At 43.1% G+C, this 19,273-nt stretch overlaps 1 protein-coding gene across 1 annotated transcript in view; it reads right to left on the bottom strand.

The window, feature by feature from the left end:
- Nucleotides 1-443: 443 nt before the first annotated feature.
- Nucleotides 444-19,273, bottom strand: part of LOC125248560 (NACHT, LRR and PYD domains-containing protein 12-like) — a 1,264,817-nt gene continuing 1,245,987 nt past the window's right edge. The window contains exons 20-24 of the mRNA XM_048160510.1: nucleotides 18,916-19,086; nucleotides 11,182-11,352; nucleotides 2,422-2,592; nucleotides 1,706-1,879; nucleotides 444-1,223 (exon numbers count right to left, since the gene is read on the bottom strand). Coding sequence (XP_048016467.1) covers nucleotides 1,217-1,223; nucleotides 1,706-1,879; nucleotides 2,422-2,592; nucleotides 11,182-11,352; nucleotides 18,916-19,086 — 694 coding nt within the window. The 3' untranslated portion in view covers nucleotides 444-1,216. The remainder of the gene's footprint in view (nucleotides 1,224-1,705; nucleotides 1,880-2,421; nucleotides 2,593-11,181; nucleotides 11,353-18,915; nucleotides 19,087-19,273) is intronic.

Here is a 19,273-nt window from a genome sequence, read left to right as displayed (position 1 = left end):
GCATGTCAAAACTTCTCCAGGCCCCAAATCAGCCTCAGACTCCAGAGGGTTAAGAATCATGCAAAAATTCACATCAGAGAGAAGCCATTCATTTGCCATGACTGTGGAAAGACTTTCACAAACAGAGCAAACTTTGAGTTTTACATGAGAATTCACACTGGAGAGAAGCCTTTATCCTGCTCTCAGTTTGGAAAGTCAAGTCAAGTCACCTTTATTTATATAGCGCTTTTTACAATGCAGATTGTGTCAAAGCAGCTTTACATTGATAACTGGCATATAATTTTGGCTGCACAGCAGCTCTTAAAGAATAGTGTCAATGCAGGCAGATCAAAGCACTGTTGAATAAATGTCAAAAATACTGTTGAATATCAAATGACAAATCAAATGTCAAGTGTCCCCGACTAAGCAAGCCAAAGGCGACAGCGGCAAGGAACCCAAACTCCAACAGGTGACATCAGGTGGCAAAAAGGTGGCAAATAGGTGTTAAAATGGAGAGAAAAAAACCTTGGGAGAAACCAGGCTTAGTCGGGGGGTGGAAAGAGCTTCACAATGAAAGATCAGCTTAAGATTCACATTAGAGTTCACACTGGAGAGAAGCCTTACAAGTGTCTTCAGTGTGAAAAGAGCTTCACGACAAAAGGAAACCTTAAGATGCACGTCATGAGAGTTCACAGTTGAGAGAAATGTTTCACCTGCCCTCAATGTGGAAAGAGTTTAACAGTGAAAGGAAATCTTAAGATTCACATGAGAATTCACACTGGTGAAAAGTCTTACAAATGTCTTCAATGTAAAAAGTGTTTCAAATGTCAAATGAGTGAGAGACTTTAATACAGTGCAGTCAGAAATATATGTTATTTATACAGTTATACAGTATTTTATACATACATATATACAAGTTAACAGAGTTAGTGTATAACTCACATACCGTACAGTCATCATCAACATTTATGAAACCCTGTCTTAAAAAAGCTATAATTATTAATATATCAGTCTGTATTCAGTATGTATAACAAAAACACAAACGGTGTCTCTCTGTCAGCTCTCTGAGCTCTCTGCTTCAGGACCCTTTGGTTTGCTGCGTGATTCAGATCAGAAGAGTTTATAAACACTGTGGTGAATTAATCTCAAGTTAGAGTAGAGAAAGAAGAGAATGTCTGTGAGGAGAGTGTGTGGAGCCAGACTCAGAGTGGATATTTGAATGGAAATGGGAATTTCCTCATAACCTGTAAATCCAAAAATAAAACAGTAAATTATGTAAAATCAGACATTCATTTTAAACAATAAAAGTCTGAAACATGTCTTAACTATTTTAATACAGATCAATTATAAACAAGCCAAATCTCTCTGTTTATCAAATACAATGTACTTATTGTGTTCCTATTGTATTGAAAAACACTTGCTACTATTGAGGTTGAATATGGGTAAGGCATGGGAAGGTTTAAGGGTGGGTTAAGGTGTAAGAGAACGGTCAACAGTGTAATTATAAACGTAATTACAGAAATTATTTACAGATGTAATTAAATGTAGGTGTTTTTTTTAATTGTAAGTACAATGTAAAAACATTGCATTGAACTAAATGATTAATTTAAATGTTAGTACATAGTTGTTAAAGACACCTAATATAAAGTAGGACCAAATATGCATATAAATATATAAATGTTCAGCTATATGAAAATGTGAATATTTATTTGAAATTATTACTTACAACAGTGTCTCTAGTTTATAATGTGGAGAATTCTTTAGAGCAGTGAGCAGTTCACGTCCTGAATCTCCTAGATTATTCTCAGACAGATCCAGATATCTCAGGTGTGAGGGGTTTGATCTCAGAGCTGAAGTCAGAGCAGCACAACCTTCATCTGTGACTCCACAATCTCTCAACCTGTAGAGAACAATGACACACTCTTCACTCTCTCAGTTCAGATCAGATCAGTTTAGCAGTGAATCCATTATTAAAGAGAAAGTACGAACTTAAAACACAAATTTGTGTGATATATAATTGAGTTTTGAAACAGAGCACAAAACATGATCATATATATATATATATATATATATATATATATATATATGTGTGTGTGTGTGTGTGTGTGTGTGTGTGATTTTACAAAAGTACAAACAATACTTCAGAAAGTGTCAATGCAGAAAGATGAACATAATAAACAGTAAGAATGAATCCAGCATGTTCTTCATTTCTCAGTTGTGTTGAGCTCGAGTCTGTTTAAAGTCAAGAGACTGAAATGTAGATTGTGTGAAAGTGTGTAATTCACTGTGACTCTCAGTCCTGCAGTATCATGTGACTGAGGAGCAGCTCATGTTCAATCATTTACAGCTCAATCAGCTGAACTCACAGCAGCAGAAAGAGGCTGAACACTTCAAATATACTTTACATTGTGATTCATGTGTGAGAGTCAAATATGATCTTACTGCAGTATCTGCAGTTTACAGTGAGGATCCTGTACTACATCAGACAGCAGATTCACTGATTTTCCTATTTTATTCCCAGACAGATCCAGATATCTCAGGTGTGAGGGGTTTGATCTCAGAGCTGAAGTCAGAGCAGCACAACCTTCATCTGTGACTCCACAATCACTCAACCTGTAGAGAACAATGACACACTCTTCACTCTCTCAGTTCAGATCAGATCAGTATAGCAGTGAATCCATTATTAAAGAGAAAAAAAAACAAACTTAAAGCACAAATCAATATGTGTGATAAATAGGGGTGTAATGGTACACAAAACTCACGGTTCAGTACGGGTTCGGTACAGCAGGTGGGGAGAAAACTAAATATAAATTTGCCTTTTTCATGATTAAACAGTGGTTTATAATTTAGTTATCTAGTGTAACGAGGCAGGACTCAGGCAGAGATCCATTTGCAAGCTTTATAATAAAAGAGTGTGGTCGTACAGGCAGGGTCAAAGCAGGGGCAAACAGGAACAGCAAGGGACAGGCAGTGGTCAGGATACAGGCGGTAGTCAGGACAGGCAGATATCACTCACAGGTCAGGAAACAATACACAGTCCAAAGGCAGGCACCCGAGGGTCGTACACGAAAGGCAACAGGATCAGAAACAGGCAGGCAATCAATATAGGGAAACGCTCAGAATTGAACACAAGGGTGAATAAAGACTTCGCAATGAGGTGGTGTGTGAGTGTGTCTTAAATAGTCCAGATAATGTGCTAAGCAGTATGTGGCAACAGGTTATTGGTGTGGAGTGTGCATGTGACTGGCAGGGAGGATTATGGGAAATGTAGTCCGGGAACTGACAGGAACTGACGGTGATCGTGACATCTAGTTATAATTTAATTGAATATATTTAAAGTTTCTTAAGGATAAAAAAAAATATCTTTGCTGATGCTATAAACTTTGTAGAAAGCCCTTACTTGAACATTATGCTACTATAATATTAAAGATTAACAACAGAGCCAACACTATAAATCCAATCGCCTTTTACTTTTTAAATATAATAATCAACACTCAAATAACAAGTTGTATGCAAACATGTAAGCTGCACATAAGGCAATTTCCCTTTCAGTCGGTCACGTTCGACGTACGTCAGTAGTGACTGAAGAATTGGGATATCGCCAGAGAGCCCTATCAGCTTCGAGTGAACTAAAACAAGCCAATGGAATTGGCTTGCGATATTTGCATAATGTGCACCGCCTCCGACAAGAGTATATAAATAGGAAGCAGATGCAATCACACTCTGTCTTTTGCTTCAGAGCCAACCTGTGTGTTCCTGCTATTAGACTGAGAGTGACTTCTCAAGCCTTTGAAGAGCTTTCGTTTTACAGTGATGGCATTATGGCACCGTACAGCGAGGCCGCGAGCTTTCCCAGAGTGAGCTTTCTGAGCTGTTATGCAGCTCTCAACTGCTGTTATCACAGCATTATTGGCCCCGTTTGTTTTGCGATTTGGGCCGGTTCCTCTGTGTATATGACTCAGGGAGTGAAAAGTGTACCTGCAGTCACATCATGGCTGTTCCCTGTGTGCTTCGGCACAAAGAACAAGAGCTTCTAAAAGAGCTTCACAGACAGACACTGGGTCTTTTTTAAGATGCCATTCTGTCTGTGCGTTTCTGGAGGCAGTCGTTTCCTATCCTCACTGACGGCCACAATCACTTTCTCTCATGTCTGCTTAGCGTGCTGAGACTGTGTTTGTGGGTGATTCATGTTCTCTTATGAGAGCATGCCCACGTTGGCGCATTGTTCGTCTCGCCTTTCTCGTAAGGGCTTGAGCGCTCAGCGTGCCGTGTGCCATCGAGCTGCCGGCTGACAGTGCGCGTTTCCATGGCAACCCAGCGCGTTGTCTGGCGCTCTAGATGCGAGGTCGAGACTCGAGTGCCTTAAATGAGGTGGAGTCCCCTCACTTATTCCCCGATCTAGTTTTGTTTTCTGAATCAGAAAAGTACTACTTTGGTGATTAAGCCTGGGTGACCAGAGGATCACAGTGGGGCAATACCCACCGAGCCATTCTCCGTGGGCCCCCCACTCCTCTAGTGCATCGCAAACATGTTGTGACTGTGTTCGTGGGTGGTTCATGTTTACTAACAACATTGCCACGTTGGCGCCCAGTGCGCCGTGTGTCGTTCTCATGGGGGACCTAGTGTCTTAGTCAGGGCTCCAGCAGAGGATCAGATGTTGACTGCTACATTGGAGAGAGGATTGTTGGGCTCTGGACATGAAGATGAGGCTGAGCGTCCCACGGTTGTGATGTATGTGCTCATGCTGAATCAGATTCAGACTTGACAACCATGCTTTCCCGGGCCCCTGGGGGCGTTGTGCAACGCGTACTCGCCTTGCCCCGGCCCCTGTCTTTAGCCCGGATGTGCATGGAAAACTTGGCAGTTAGGAAGCCTTTTTTGATGTCAAATATGGAAAGCCAAAAGGGCCATAATCTGCATTAAAAGTTTTTTCTCTCTCACTACCCTCTTGGTGGGGTGGCAGTGCTACGGGCACACCACCTCTTCCCTGCATGGGTCTTGGCCCCCGGCAAGTCTATGGTAGGCCAAAGCACTCATTGCATATGGGTAGTTCTGCTCATATGCAATACCCAATACCCATTCTGCTCCTCAGTAGGGGTTGAGCTACGCATGATGCAAGTCACAGCGCAGCCCCCTGGCCAGACAATGTCCACCATGATGGTCGGGAAACACCCCTGGCTAGCCTTGCAGAGGTGTGTCATCGTCAAAGTATGCTTTCTCAATGCACTAATCTCGCAAGCTGGCCTAAAACCTAGCCCGTTCAGCCCGCAGCCAAGCCAGTTGGCTAACGGGAAGCGGTCCTGGAGAAATGGCGACCTGGAGCTGAGGTAAACAGTTATTTTTTACCGCATTGCCCGCATTGTCCAAATCCAATAGCTTTCCAATTTCAATTGATAATTCTATAATCTCTCCATCTTCTCAGGTTAAGAGTCTGGGTGTTGTCCTCGATAGTACTTTGTCTTTTGAAACACACGTCAATAATATTACTCGGTCTGCATATTTTCACCTACGGAACATCAGCCGTCTTCGTCCATTTCTCACATCCAATTCCACAGCCATTCTTGTACACGCTCTAGTCACCTCACGCATTGATTACTGTAATTCTCTTCTATTTGGGTTACCCCACAAACTCCTTCATAAACTTCAGTTGGTCCAGAACTCAGCTGCCCGCATAATTACTAGAACCTCTTCCATTGAGCATATCTCTCCTGTTCTCTATCATTTACATTGGCTTCCTGTTAAATATCGGGTAGAGTACAAGATTCTACTTCTCACTTTCAAAGCTCTTCACAATCTTGCACCTCATATCTCTCGAACTGCTCCACATCTACACTCCGATGCGTACACTTCGATCTTCCTCTTCTGTCTCTCTTGCTGTACCTTCTCTTCGTTTAGTCACTATGGGGTCCAGGGCGTTCAGCTGTGCTGCTCCACGTCTCTGGAATTCTCTACCACTATCCCTACAACAAAGTGATTGTCTTGTTACTTTTAAATCATGTCTTAAAACCTACTTATTTAAATTAGCTTTCTCTGACCAGTTTTAAATATTGTATGTTAGCTGTTGCTTTGTTTGTATTGTGTCTCGATTTGTTTATAACTACCTTTTACTGTACGGTGTCCTTGAGTGTTTTGAAAGGCGCATTTAAATAAAATGTATTATTATTATTATTATCGCTCCCTCCCCGGAGGAGGGCTGGGTGGAGAATTGTGGACTGTTTCGGCACTGGCTCTCCGGAGTCCAGCGGTACCCACGAAGTAGAACTGTTTTCTGATCCTCCAGGTCCCAAGAGGGTGTGGCTGGCAGTGTGCGAGGCCCTGTTTGGTCCCGCTGCCTCGGTGTCTGGAAGCCTGTATAGTGCTCCCCAGCCTGTCCCGCTGGCTCATTCGTATTATCAGACTCGGCTATGCGATTCAGTTCGGCCGGCATCCCCTGGTGTTCAGGGTGTCCACTACAATCAGTTGTCACTGGACAACTCCCCTGTTCTCCGGGTGGAGATTGCTGTCCTCCTGGCGAAGGATGCAATCAAGCCGGTCCCTCCAGCCGATATGAAGTCAGGGTTCTCCAGCCCCTAGTTCATTGTACCCAAGAAGGGCGGTGGGCTACGGCCAATCCTGGATCTGCGTGTCCTGAATCGGTCCCTTCACAGGCTGCCGATCAAGATGCTTATGCAGAAACGCATTTTCGAATGCATCCATCCCCAGGATTGGTTTGCAGCGATCGACCTGAAGGACGCATACTTTCATGTCTCGATTCTGCCTCGCCACAGAACCTTTCTACAGTTTGTGTTCGAGGGTCGAGCATATCAGTACAAAGTCCTACCCTTCAGGCTGGCCCTGTTGCCCTGCGTCTTTACGAAGGTTGTGGAGGCGGCCATTGTTCCGCTCAAGGAACAGGGCGTTCGCATCAACTACCTCGATGACTGGCTCAACCTGGCCAGCTCGTGAGAGCAGTTGTGCGAACACAGGGACATGGTGTTAGCTCACCTCAGCCGGTTGGGTCTTCAGGTCAACTAGGACAAGAGCAAACGCGCCCCCGGGCAGAGAATCTCTTATCTCGGTATGGAACTGGACTCAGTCGCTCCTCACCGACACTTCCCCTACCCAACACTGGCTCCGCGGCCGGGTCCCGAGATGGGCGTGGCAGCGCTTTACGTTCCGTGTCCCTGTGACACCAAATTGCTGTCGCACTCTCACCAAGTTGTCAGACCCTTCGTTCCTGCGGGCTGGAGTTCCCCTTGAACAAGTGTCCAGGCATGCTGTGGTCCACACAGATGCCTCTGCCACCGGGTGGGAGGCCATGTACAACGGGCATGCAGTGTCGGGTCTGTGGACGGGGCCTCAACTGCATTGGCATATCAATTGCCTTGAGTTGCTAGCAGTACGTCTTGCATTGGGCCGCTCAAGGAGCTGTTGTCAGACAAGCACATACTGGGCCGCTCGGACAGCACTGCTGCCATTGCATACATCAACCATCAGGGTGGTCTACGCTCCTGTCGCATGTCGCAACTCGCCCGCCATCTCTTGCTATGGAGTCAGAAGCATCTGAGGTCGCTTTGTGCCATTCAGGCCATTCAGATGTGCTCAACCGTGCAGTCGACAAACTCTCACGGCAGCCTCCACTTGTGGGAGAATGGAGACTCCATCCCCAGGCAGTCCAGCCCTTCTGTTCCCTGACCGGCGGCACGCTCGGCACGGATGCCCTGGCACTCAGCTGGCCCCGGGGCCTACACAAATATGTGTTTCCCCCAGTGAGCCTTCTCGCACAACTCCTGTGCAAAGTCAGGGAGGACGAGGTGCAGGTCTTGTGAGTGCCTCCGTATTGGCCCACTCGGACCTGGTTTTCGGACCTGATGCTCCATACGACAGCCCCTCCCTGGCCCATTCCTCTGAGGAAGGACCTCCTGACTCAGAGTCAGCACCCGCGTCCCGACCTGTGGAACCTCCACGTGTGGTCCCTGGACGGGATACGGAGGTTCTGAGTGATCTCCCGCAAGTGGTCGTAGACACCATCACTTCCACTAGAGCTCCTATCGCCGCACATCACTATGCAGTTGATGGCAAGTCCTTGGAAGCACGATCTGATCGTCAGGTTCCTGAGGGGACCAAGCAGACTAAATCCACCTCGCCCTTCCTCCATATCCTCTTGGGATCTCACCCTGGTACTTATATCTCTCTGGGGTCATCCCTTCGAACCTTTTCAATCAGCTGAGTTAAAAGTACTGTCCCTTAAGACCGTCCTCCTGGTTGCATTGGCCTTGCTTAAGAGGGTAGGGGACCTGCACGCATTTTCGGTCGACGAATCATGCCTGGAATTCGGGCCTGGTGACTCTCACGTCATCCTGAGATCCCGGCCCGGATATGTGCCCAAGGTTCCTACCACTCCCTTCAGAGATCAGATAGTGAACCTGCAAGCGCTGCCTTTGGAGGAGGCAGACCCAGCCCTAGCTTTGCTCTGTCCCGTCTGCGCTCAGATCAGCTCTTTGTCTGTTACGGAGGCTAGCAGAAGGGAAAGGCTGTCTCCAAGCAGAGGATGGCCCACTGGATCGTGGATGCCATCGCCCTGGCGTACGAATCCCAGGGCGTGCCTTGCCCGCTCAGGTTGAGAGCCCACTCCACCAGAGGAGTGGCCTCTTCCTGGGCGCTGGCTCACGGCGCCTCGCTGACAGATATCTGTAGAGCTGCGGGCTGGGCGACACCTAACACATTCGCTAGATTCTGTAACCTTTGTGTAGAGCTGGTATCTTCCCGTGTACTCGCTTCCACCAGCCAGTAGACGCGTTGAACCCACTCTAAGTGTCGGCTTGCAATGCCACTCCAGCCCCTTGGGCCAGATACGTGCATCCTTGACTCCAGCTGAGTTCCCCGCTTGGCGAACCCTGTCGAGTTCCTCCGCCTCTCCCTTCGGCTCGGACATTGCGGAGTGTCTGATGCCAGGCCAACGTCCGCCTTCGGCATTGACGTTGGCTGGGTTTCATATGTCGCGACTCCTCTGCGTGAGCGGTCCCATATGTGTATTTGTCCACGGTCAACTCCCTACGGTGAGCCCGTGTCTTTCCCTTAGCAGAGCCAGCTCTGCTGTCACCTGTCAGATGAGTCTCCCCCTACCCAGGTGGAGCCATCCCAGGGACTCCATATGCGTACTGCCCACGGCCAGTCCATATGTGTATTCTCCACGTAAACTCCTCCCCCACAGGGTAGGTAGTGGCCTCCGCAGCGTCCCCTACGGGTTCGCTTCCCCAGTGTAGTCTAGTTTACTTAGTGGGTATTTCGGAACAGCGGTAGACTCTCTCAGTGTAAGCTCGCCCCCTTCACCCTTTTGGTGCGACGGGTGGCTAGAGCTTGCGCTGGGCACTGGAAGGGGTTTCATAACTGTGGCGCTTTATTTGGGATCCCAATTCGTCGGTCTCTACAGACATGACCGACTGAAAGGGAACGTCTCGGTTAAGTATGTAACCCTCGTTCCCTGAAGGAGGGAACGGAGACATACGTCCCTTCACCACAGTTTCTGTACCCTCGCTGTAGTGCGGACACCAGTTGTCTCCTCAGCAAAAAACAGTGCGATTGCATCTGCTTCCTATTTATATACACCTGTCGGAGGCGGTGCACATTATGCAAATATCGCACGCCAATTCCATTGGCTTGTTTTAGTTCACTCGAGGCTGATAGGGCTCTCTGGCGATATCCCAATTCGTCGGTCACTACTGACGTACGTCTCCGTTCCCTCCTTCAGGGATTGAGGGTTACATACGTAACCGAGATGTTTTGCATTAACTTTTAAATCTAATTATAAAATTAGATTTTACTCCAATTCAGTGTTGAAATATAATAATTTATACAGAATGGTTGGCATTTTCATGACAGATTTATTTAAACATAGCCCTACATTAAATAATCAAGACATTACAAACAGGTTCAGTAAAATATATTGAATATATAGACTAATACAGTACATATATTAAGCAAAAGAGTTAATTTCTCTGGCGAACTAACAAGCTGTGAACAGTGAATGGCTTTCCTGATGTAAATGATACATGACATATTGTTTACAAGCTGTTTTATTTACGTCTTTCCACCAATGAGACACTGATTGAGCGATTACAGGATTTTACACATTTCAGTGAGTTGTACTGTATTATTCAACATACCTTCACATGTTCATTTAAGTTTATTCTGTAACTAGTATTAAAGAGGAAGAGATGATCGCGTTCACTCACGCTCCGCGCTGCCGTTTGAACTGAGGCTCCTATACAGTGATCTGTCACGCCACATTAAAGCACGTCAAAACGGCACTTTCTGTTTGATTTTCATGATTTCGTGGACAGAATATGAAGGATGACACTTTGTTTCTTATTGAAAGTAATGAAACACAGACCTTATTGTGATTATTCGTGGTTAAATGTGGTTAGGCTACAATGTTTCAATGTAATTCATTCAGTACATCGAACCGAAAGCCCTGTACAGAAACGCTTCAGTACGAATATGTGTACCGTTACACCTCTAGTGATAAATCATTGAGATCTAAAATGTCACAGAGCACAAAACATGATATATATGTGTGTGTGTGTGTGTGTGTGTGTGTGTGTGTGTGTGTGTTTGTGTGTGTGTGTTTACAAAATTAAAAACAATACTTTAGAAAGTGTCAAAGCAGAAAGATGAATGTGATGAACAGTAAGAAAAAATTCAGCATGTTCTTCATTTCTCAGTTGTGTTGAGCTCGAGTCTTGTTTAAAGTCAAGTGACTGAAATATATATATATATATATATATATATATATATATATATATATATATATATATATATATATGATCATGTTTTGTGCTCTGTTTCAAAACTCAATATATATATATGTGTGTGTGTGTGTGTGTGTGTGTGTGTGATTTTACAAAATTACAAACAATACTTCAGAAAGTGTCAGTGCAGAAAGATGAACATAATAAACAGTAAGAATGAATCCAGCATGTTCTTCATTTCTCAGTTGTGTTGAGCTCGAGTCTGTTTAAAGTCAAGAGACTGAAATGTTGATTGTGTGAAAGTGTGTATTTCAGTGTGACTCTCAGTCCTGCAGTATCATGTGACTGAGGAGCAGCTCATGTGTTCAATCATTTACAGCTCAATCAGCTGAACTCACAGCAGCAGAAAGAGGCTGAACACTTCAAATATACTTTACACTGAGATTCATGTGAGAGTCAAATATGATCTTACCACAGTTTCTGCAGTTTACAGTGAGGATCCTGTAGTACATCAGACAGCAGATTCACTGATTTTCCTATTTTATTCCCATACAGACTCAGTTGTCTCAGGTGTGGGGGGTTTGATCTCAGAGCTGAAGTCAGAGCAGCACAACCTTCATCTGTGACTCCACAATTACTCATCCTGTAGAGAACAATGACACACTCTTCACTCTCTCAGTTCAGATCAGGGACCTATTTCAAAAAACTTTCTGTAGATTTCATCCTAAATGTGTACGTGCACAAAAAAAGCTAGATTCTGCGTACTCACAAAAGTGTTCAGATATATAAAACCATGCGTTTTGCGTTACTCCATGTTCAAAAAATGTAGGTTTTTGGTTTGATTCTGGTCTAAATCTCGACAAACGGATAAATGGAGTAGTTAAAGGGTGATTTTTCAATCAGCCTTTTTTATCAGCCAAGAACTTTGAAAAAGTAATTCATGCATTTGTTATTTCCCGTTTAGACTATTGTAATTCACTTTATTATGGGATTAACAGCTCATCTATGGAGCGTTTAACTGGACCAAAACGCAGCAGTAGGCTTTTGACGAGAACAGGTAAATCTCAGCACATCTCTCCTGTCTTGATTTCTCTCCAGTGGTTGTCTGAAAAATTCAGAGTTGAATTTAAAATATTAATTTTGGTTTTTAAATCACTTAATAATCTAATCTCACTGAGTTGTTACACTCACACAAATCAGCGAGACCACATAGGTCGGGGCATTTAAAAATGTTATCCGTCCCTTGGTCCAGACTGAAACATAGTGGTGACCAAGCTTTTGCCTTTGCCGGGCCAACAATCTCCCTGTCTCCAGCCGAACAGCACCTTCTTTATCTGTTTTTAAATCTATGCTTAAATCGTATTTATTTGAAAATTATATTTATTTGGTTAAATTTTACTGTAATGTTTGTGCATTTTCTACAATTACGTAAAGCACATTGGTCAGCCCTTGGTTGTTTCAAAATGTGCTTTATAAAAAATGAAAGAATGAATAAAGTACACCAGAACCTGATCAAAAATCCTTTTATAAATCCCAGTCAGAGGAAGATTGTGTGTACGAGCATCTCCACCACATCTCCTCCTTGAAATTGCCATATATATAGAGCTTATGATGCCTAGTTTTACTATTCATAACCTCATCTGCATATCATTTCCATTCAATCTCATCCACGTGACACCATGATTAACACTATCAAAGGTACAAAACATTGTAAAATATTAGATACGGACTATAAATGGCATTTGTGCCACACACGTTACATTGATAAAATCATCCAATATCCTCTTTATGTTTTAGAATAAATATATCAAAATATCAAAATTGTAGCTATAAAATACTTCTCAGATAAAGGTTTTAGAATAGAGTTGATTCATAAATTTCCACTGGCCAAATAGTGTTTTAATTGTTTTAAACACTTTAGATCAAATCAAATGTAAGTAGTTTTGCTGATAATGTGAACATATCTTTTAGGATGTTTATAGGCTATTTTTAGTGGAAACAGATCCCACTTGTTTATTGCAGTGTAAATATACAATTGTCTGACTCGGTGTGTCACTGATCAAGTATTTTAAAAAAGGAAATGTGCAAATCTTGCCATAATATTGAAGTAAGTGTGCATCACTGATCATTGTTCTCACTAAAATATTTAGTCATAACATGAGATCTGCAGTTTAGTTTAAAGAGGAATAATTGTGCTCCTATCACTCCTCACTGTCATTAAAACAGCGTGTCACAGGAAAAGTGATCAAAAGTTGCACATCTACTGTCTAAATTCATATAATTTCTGTTTAATTTCTGCATAATGACTTTCAGTGCTTATCGTCATTAATGAAAGTGGAATATTAATGTAAATGTGTATATCAAAATGAAAACAGTTTAAAATCATTCTGTTTACTTCATTACTTGGTAACACTTTAGAATACTGATCCTTCATTAATGAATAACTACACAGAAACAAATGAGTAATGCATTATTAACACTCTAGTAACTACTATTCACTATCAAGAAACTCTGATGAATGAATTAGTAAGTAATAGTGCTCAGTTGAAGGTAGTAGTTCACTATTAGCTGATCAGTAACTACTTTTTTTCATTCCTCCCAGAGAACTACTAAGAACTACTATATACAAGTTCATAATTAATGTGAATAATGCATAATGTATACTTAATTCTAAAGTAAAGGTCATGGTAACCCATTAGTAATGACTGAAGTATTACCAAATCCTTCATAAGGAATTACTAATTATTTGGATCAGTATTCTAATGTGAAAAGCATGAAAACTCTCTAGTAACTACTGAAGTCATTGTAAACTTTTGAGTTTTTTGTATGTTTTTGTACAGTAATTCCTTATGATGTATTTGGTAACACTTAAGTAATTACTAATGGGTTACCACAATCTTCACTTTAGAATACTGATCCAAATAATCAGTAGTTCCTTTAGAACAGTGGTTCCCAACCTGTGGGCCACGAGATAAAATAAAATGAATTAAAATACAGTGGGTACAGAAAGTATTCAGACCCCCTTAAATTTTTCACTCTTTGTTATATTGCAGCCATTTGCTAAAATCATTTAAGTTCATTTTTTTCCTCATTAATGTACACACAGCACCCCATATTGACAGAAAAACACAGAATTGTTGACATTTTTGCAGATTTATTAAAAAAGAAAAACTGAAATATCACATGGTCCTAAGTATTCAGACCCTTTGCTGTGACACTCATATATTTAACTTAGGTGCTGTCCATTTCGTCTGATCATCCTTGTGATGGTTCTACACCTTAATTTGAGTCCAGCTGTGTTTGATTATACTGACTGGACTTGATTAGGAAAGCCACATTCCCTCCAAAAATAAGATGAAACCACTCACCACTATTGTAAACCTTACTGCTGCTGATGTCTCTATTCCATCTCCAGCGTCATCTGTTGACAACTCAAGCTCAAGACTTCGCCCCCTCCGTATTCCAGGACTTCATTCATGAGGTGCTCCGGGAGTTCCTCCATAAGTTCGTACTGGTTTACATCGACGACATCTTAATTTACTCCCGGAGCCTGGCCGAACATCGCCACCACGTTGCGGAGGTCCTCAAACACCTGTGACAGTTCCATCTATTCCTAAAGGCTGAAAATTGTTTCTTCCACCAACCCTCTGTACACTTCCTCGGATACATCATAGATCACAGTGGCATCCGGATGTATGAGGGGAAGGTGGAAGCCATCAAGACCTGGCCTACTCCATCCCCCATTAAAGAACTCTAACGCTTCCTTGGCTTTGCAAATTTCTATCGTCGATTCATCAAGAACTACAGCTCCATCGCTCATCCACTCACCAACCTGCTCCGTAATCAGCCCAAGTCTCTGTCCTGGACTCCATCCATGCGCCTTCTTGTCCAGCAAGCTCAACCCGGCGGAGACCAACTACGACATTGGCAACCGTGAACTCTTGGCTGTGAAGTTGGCTTTGGAAGAATGGATGCATTGGTTGGAGGGAGATAAACATCCCTTCCTAGTCCTTACTGAACATAAGAACTTGGAGTACCTACGAGCTGCTAAAAGACTGAATCCCCGACAAGAACGCTGGGCCTTATTCTTCTCCCATTTTGACTTCTCCATCTCCTATCGTCCAGGCTCCAAAAACATTAAGGCGGATGCTCCATCTCGTCTCCATGCTCCAGAGGAGAGATCCGAGGAACCTGAGAACATTCTCCCAAGATCCATCATCGTAAGTCCGATTTCCTGGTCTGAAGAGACATTACCCTCCTCCAATGCCCACCGGGCTTGCTCTACATCACCAGGGCACGGCGCACTCCACTTGTTCACACTGCCCACACGTCACTTGGCACTGGCCACCCGGGGGTCAATGAGAAGCTCTCGCTGCTAAAGGAGCACTTCTGGTGGCCGAACATGGAAGCAGATGTCAGAAGGTACGTGCAGGGCTGTAGGGAGTGTGCCATTTCAAAGAGCCCGCGCCATCTTCCATCTGGCAAGCTCCATCCTCTGCCCGTTCCTAACCGACCCTGGTCACACCTAGGAGTGGACTTTATCACCAACCTGCCAGCATCCAATGACTGTACCTGCATCCTCGTAATCATCGATCGATTCTCCAAGTCATGTCGTCTGATCCCACTGAAAGGCCTACCCACTGCCATGGAGACTGCTGAACTAATGTTTAATCACGTATTCAGATCCTACGGAATTCCTGAGGATATCATCTCAGACAGAGGACCCCAGTTCATTTCACAGGTATGGAAAGCCTTCCATTCTCTCCTCTGTGTGACCGTCAGTCTATCATCCGGCTACCATCCTCAGTCGAACGGGCAGACGGAGAGGAAGATCCAGGAGATCGGCCGCTTCCTCCGTACCTTCTGTCACGACCACCAGGACTCTTGGAACCAATATCTGGGTTGGGCCGAGTACGCACAAAACTCCCTGCGTCAGCCATCTACAGGACTCACTCCATTCCAGTGCGTGCTCGGCTACCAACCCCCACTGTTCCCCTTGACTGGGGAACTATCGGACTTTCCAGCTGTGGATTACTGGTTCCGAGAGAGCGAGAGGGTCTGGGACTCAGCACACCATCAACTGCAGTGGGCCCTGCGCAGACGCAGGATGACAGCCGACCTTCGTCACTCCAACGCTTCCTCCTATCAACCTGGACAGAAGGTCTGGCTGTCTACACGGGACATCAGACTGCGTCTGCCCTGCAAGAAGCTGAGTCCCAGGTTTTATGGCCCATTCACCATCACCAAGCAGATCAACCCTGTCACATATCAGCTCCAACTCCCTTCACAATACCGCGTTCACCCTACATTCCATGTCTCACTCTTGAAACCTCACCACCCTTCTGTTTCTGTCTCCAAAGAGCCTGACGTGGCAACCACCAAATCCCCCCCTTTCACTTATTCTGGAAGACGGTGCAGCTTACAAGGTTCACGAGATCTTGGACTCCCGGCGCCGTGGTGGTTTACTAGAATATCTTGTGGACTGGGAAGTCTACGGCCCCAAGGAGCACTCTTGGGTCCCCAGAAATGACATACTCCATACTAACCTGCTTCACACCTTCCACTCCAACCATCCAGACAGACCTGCCCCACGTGGAAGAGGACGACCACCACGACGTCAGGGTCCTCGGCCCTCAGGAGTGGGCCGTGGAGGGGGGGTACTGTCACAGACATGCCAGGCTCCACCCTCCACCAATCACAGCGCACCCAATCCCCAGAGTACTGATCACTGACACCTGCACCTCATCAGCACCTCATCACTCACAGTATAAAGAGCACTCACACACACCACTCCAATATCCGGTCTCGTTTGCATCTACACTTACCTGTATGCTTACCTTAAGGACTCCTAGCGATCTACTTACCTGTCTCCAGCGTCTCCAGTTCTCCTCGTGTGATTCCCAGTCTGTGTGTGAGTGTTCTCCATCTCCAATTCCTCCAACACCATCAAGGATCATCTCATCTACAACCACAAAAGGACAGTATCACTCTTCTGCACTTCAGTTATCTCCAATTCATCACATTATACTCACCTGCACTGCTGTTTGACTATACTGGTTTCAATAAACATCTGTACTTGTGAAATCCTGTCTCCGACCCTTCTGTGTTGTAACAATAACAAAGAGTGAAAAATTTAAGGGGGTCTGAATACTTTCCGTACCCACTGTATATTAATATAATTCATTAATTTAATTATTAATATGTTACATTTAATAAATTAAATTCAATTAATTAAAAAATACATTTAAAACAAAGAACCACCTCTCTCGTACGTATTTTGTGATTGTCTAGGATTGTTTCAGTCTAGGCCATTTCTCAACGTGCTGCTGTGAAATATAGACTGAATGATGGCTCAAAACGTAAACTCTCTCAGTTGGAAAAAGAAAACCAGTGTCGCTAAAAAGGTTTTGATGGATGTCGATAGTAATGAAGGTAAAGACAATTACAGTGACATACAGCAGTCGTACATTAGGCATGCACGAGTCCGTGCATGTACGCTCTTGACTCACTCACTGATCGCTATAAAATCTATATATTTCTGCATGAACACAGTTCAATATATTCGTGTAGTTATCAAAATGAATGTACTGTGAGTGTTTTATAATGCATGCTCGCCGAATAAGCGTGTTTTGGAAAAATATGAGAGGATCAGTGGTGTTATGTGTGTTATTTGTCAATAATTTTTAATGGATCTGCATAATTTTTAAATTCAGTTTTTTGTTATCTCCCTGTGGTCTTGTTTGGTCTGGCAGGTTGACTTGTGCTTATTTAAGTTACTATATTATTGAGCAGAGTAAGTACTTTTAAGTTGTAAAGAATTTCTGCAAATTATGTTTGCAAAAATAACTGAAGGTTTAAATTTATCTTGAGTTTCTTCTTTAAAGAAATAATAACATGGGGTCGAAAAGTAATAACACTGAAATACAAATGTTTTTGTGAATTAAAAAAAAGGGGGGGGGGTGCCATATTGATTCGGAGAGGAGGTGGACCTTGACGTAAAAAAGAAGGATGTAGTAACTCTTGAGTAATTACTAGTGGGTGTGGCGAGGGGGCGTGGTTCAGCAAAGTCTGCAGCGGGAGAGAGAGTGGGTTAAACGCAAATAACGAACACCTGTCTCTTGTTTCAGTAATTGGCGTGGAGATAGTATATAACACCAGGAGAAACAGGAGTGTGTGAGAGAGAGAGAAGGACTGCTGACTGACAACCTTGCCCTGGACTGAAGATCCTGATGTTGGAGTGAAAAGTGATTTACTTATATTGTGTTACTTTGGTGCTTATGCACAACAAACTGTGTTAAAGGAGTGAATTATTGAAATAAATAATCAGTCAGCAGTCAAGCTGACCCTGTCCTCTTCTTTCCTTAACTGAACATTGCTACAGTGGGTTACCATGATCTTCACTTAAGAATACTGATCCAAATAAGAAGTAGTTACTTTAGAGTTATATAGTAACTCTTGACTTATTACTATCCAATACTTTACAAAAACCTCTAAGTTTACAATGACTTCAGTACTTACTAGAGAGATATCATGTTTCTCACTTTAGAATACTGATCCAAATAATTAGTAATTCCTTCTGAAGGATTTGGTAATACTTCAGTCATTACTAATGGGTTACCATGACCTTTACTTTAGAATTAATTATACATTATGCATCATTCATGTTAATTATGAACCTGTATATAGTAGTTCTTAGTAGTTATCTGGGAGGGATGAAAAAACAGTAGTTATTGATTAGCTAATAGTGAACTACCACCTTCAACTGAGCACTATTACTTACTAATTCATTAATCAGAGTTTCTTTATAGTTAATAGTAGTTACTAGAGTGTTAATAATGCATTATTCATTTTGTTCCTGTATAGTTATTAATTATTGAAGGATCAGAATTTTAAAGTGTTACCCTTTAATTTTCTGGGTCAGAGTTTGTGAGTAGGTTAAGTTAACATTAAGTTTGTTTTTATAAATCCCATCTTTTGCGTAGGAAGTGGTGTACACCTCTTTCAGGGCATGTTTTGTGCATTTTTTGCTGCGTTTCCCAAAATCATTGTAAGCCTAAGAAGTTCGAAAAAACGATCATACGACTATTCTTAATATTTTGGTCTGTTTCCCTAAAGCATTAATGAACTCACAGCAGCAGAAAGAGGCTGAACACTTCAAATATACTTTACATTGTGATTCATGTGTGAGAGTCAAATATGATCTTACCACAGTATCTCCAGTTTCCAGTGAGGATCCTGTAGTACATCAAACAGCAGCTTCACTGATTTTCCTATTTTATTCACAGACAAATCCAGTACTCTCAGGTGTGAGGGGTTTGATCTCAGAGCTGAAGTCAGAGTAGCACAACCTTCATCTGTGACTCCACAATCTCTCAACCTGTAGAGAACAATGACACACTCTTCACTCTCTCAGTTCAGATCAGATCAGTTTAGCAGTGAATCCATTATTAAAGAGAAAATACAAACTTAAAGCATAAATCAAAATGTGTGATAAATAGGGGTGTAACGGTACACAAAACTCACGGTTCAGTACAGCAGGTGGGGAGAAAACTAAACATAAAATT

This window comes from Megalobrama amblycephala, linkage group LG16 (genome assembly GCF_018812025.1).
Source record: "Megalobrama amblycephala isolate DHTTF-2021 linkage group LG16, ASM1881202v1, whole genome shotgun sequence".
Taxonomy (NCBI): domain Eukaryota; kingdom Metazoa; phylum Chordata; class Actinopteri; order Cypriniformes; family Xenocyprididae; genus Megalobrama; species Megalobrama amblycephala.
This window is presented reverse-complemented; position numbering and strand designations above follow the sequence as displayed.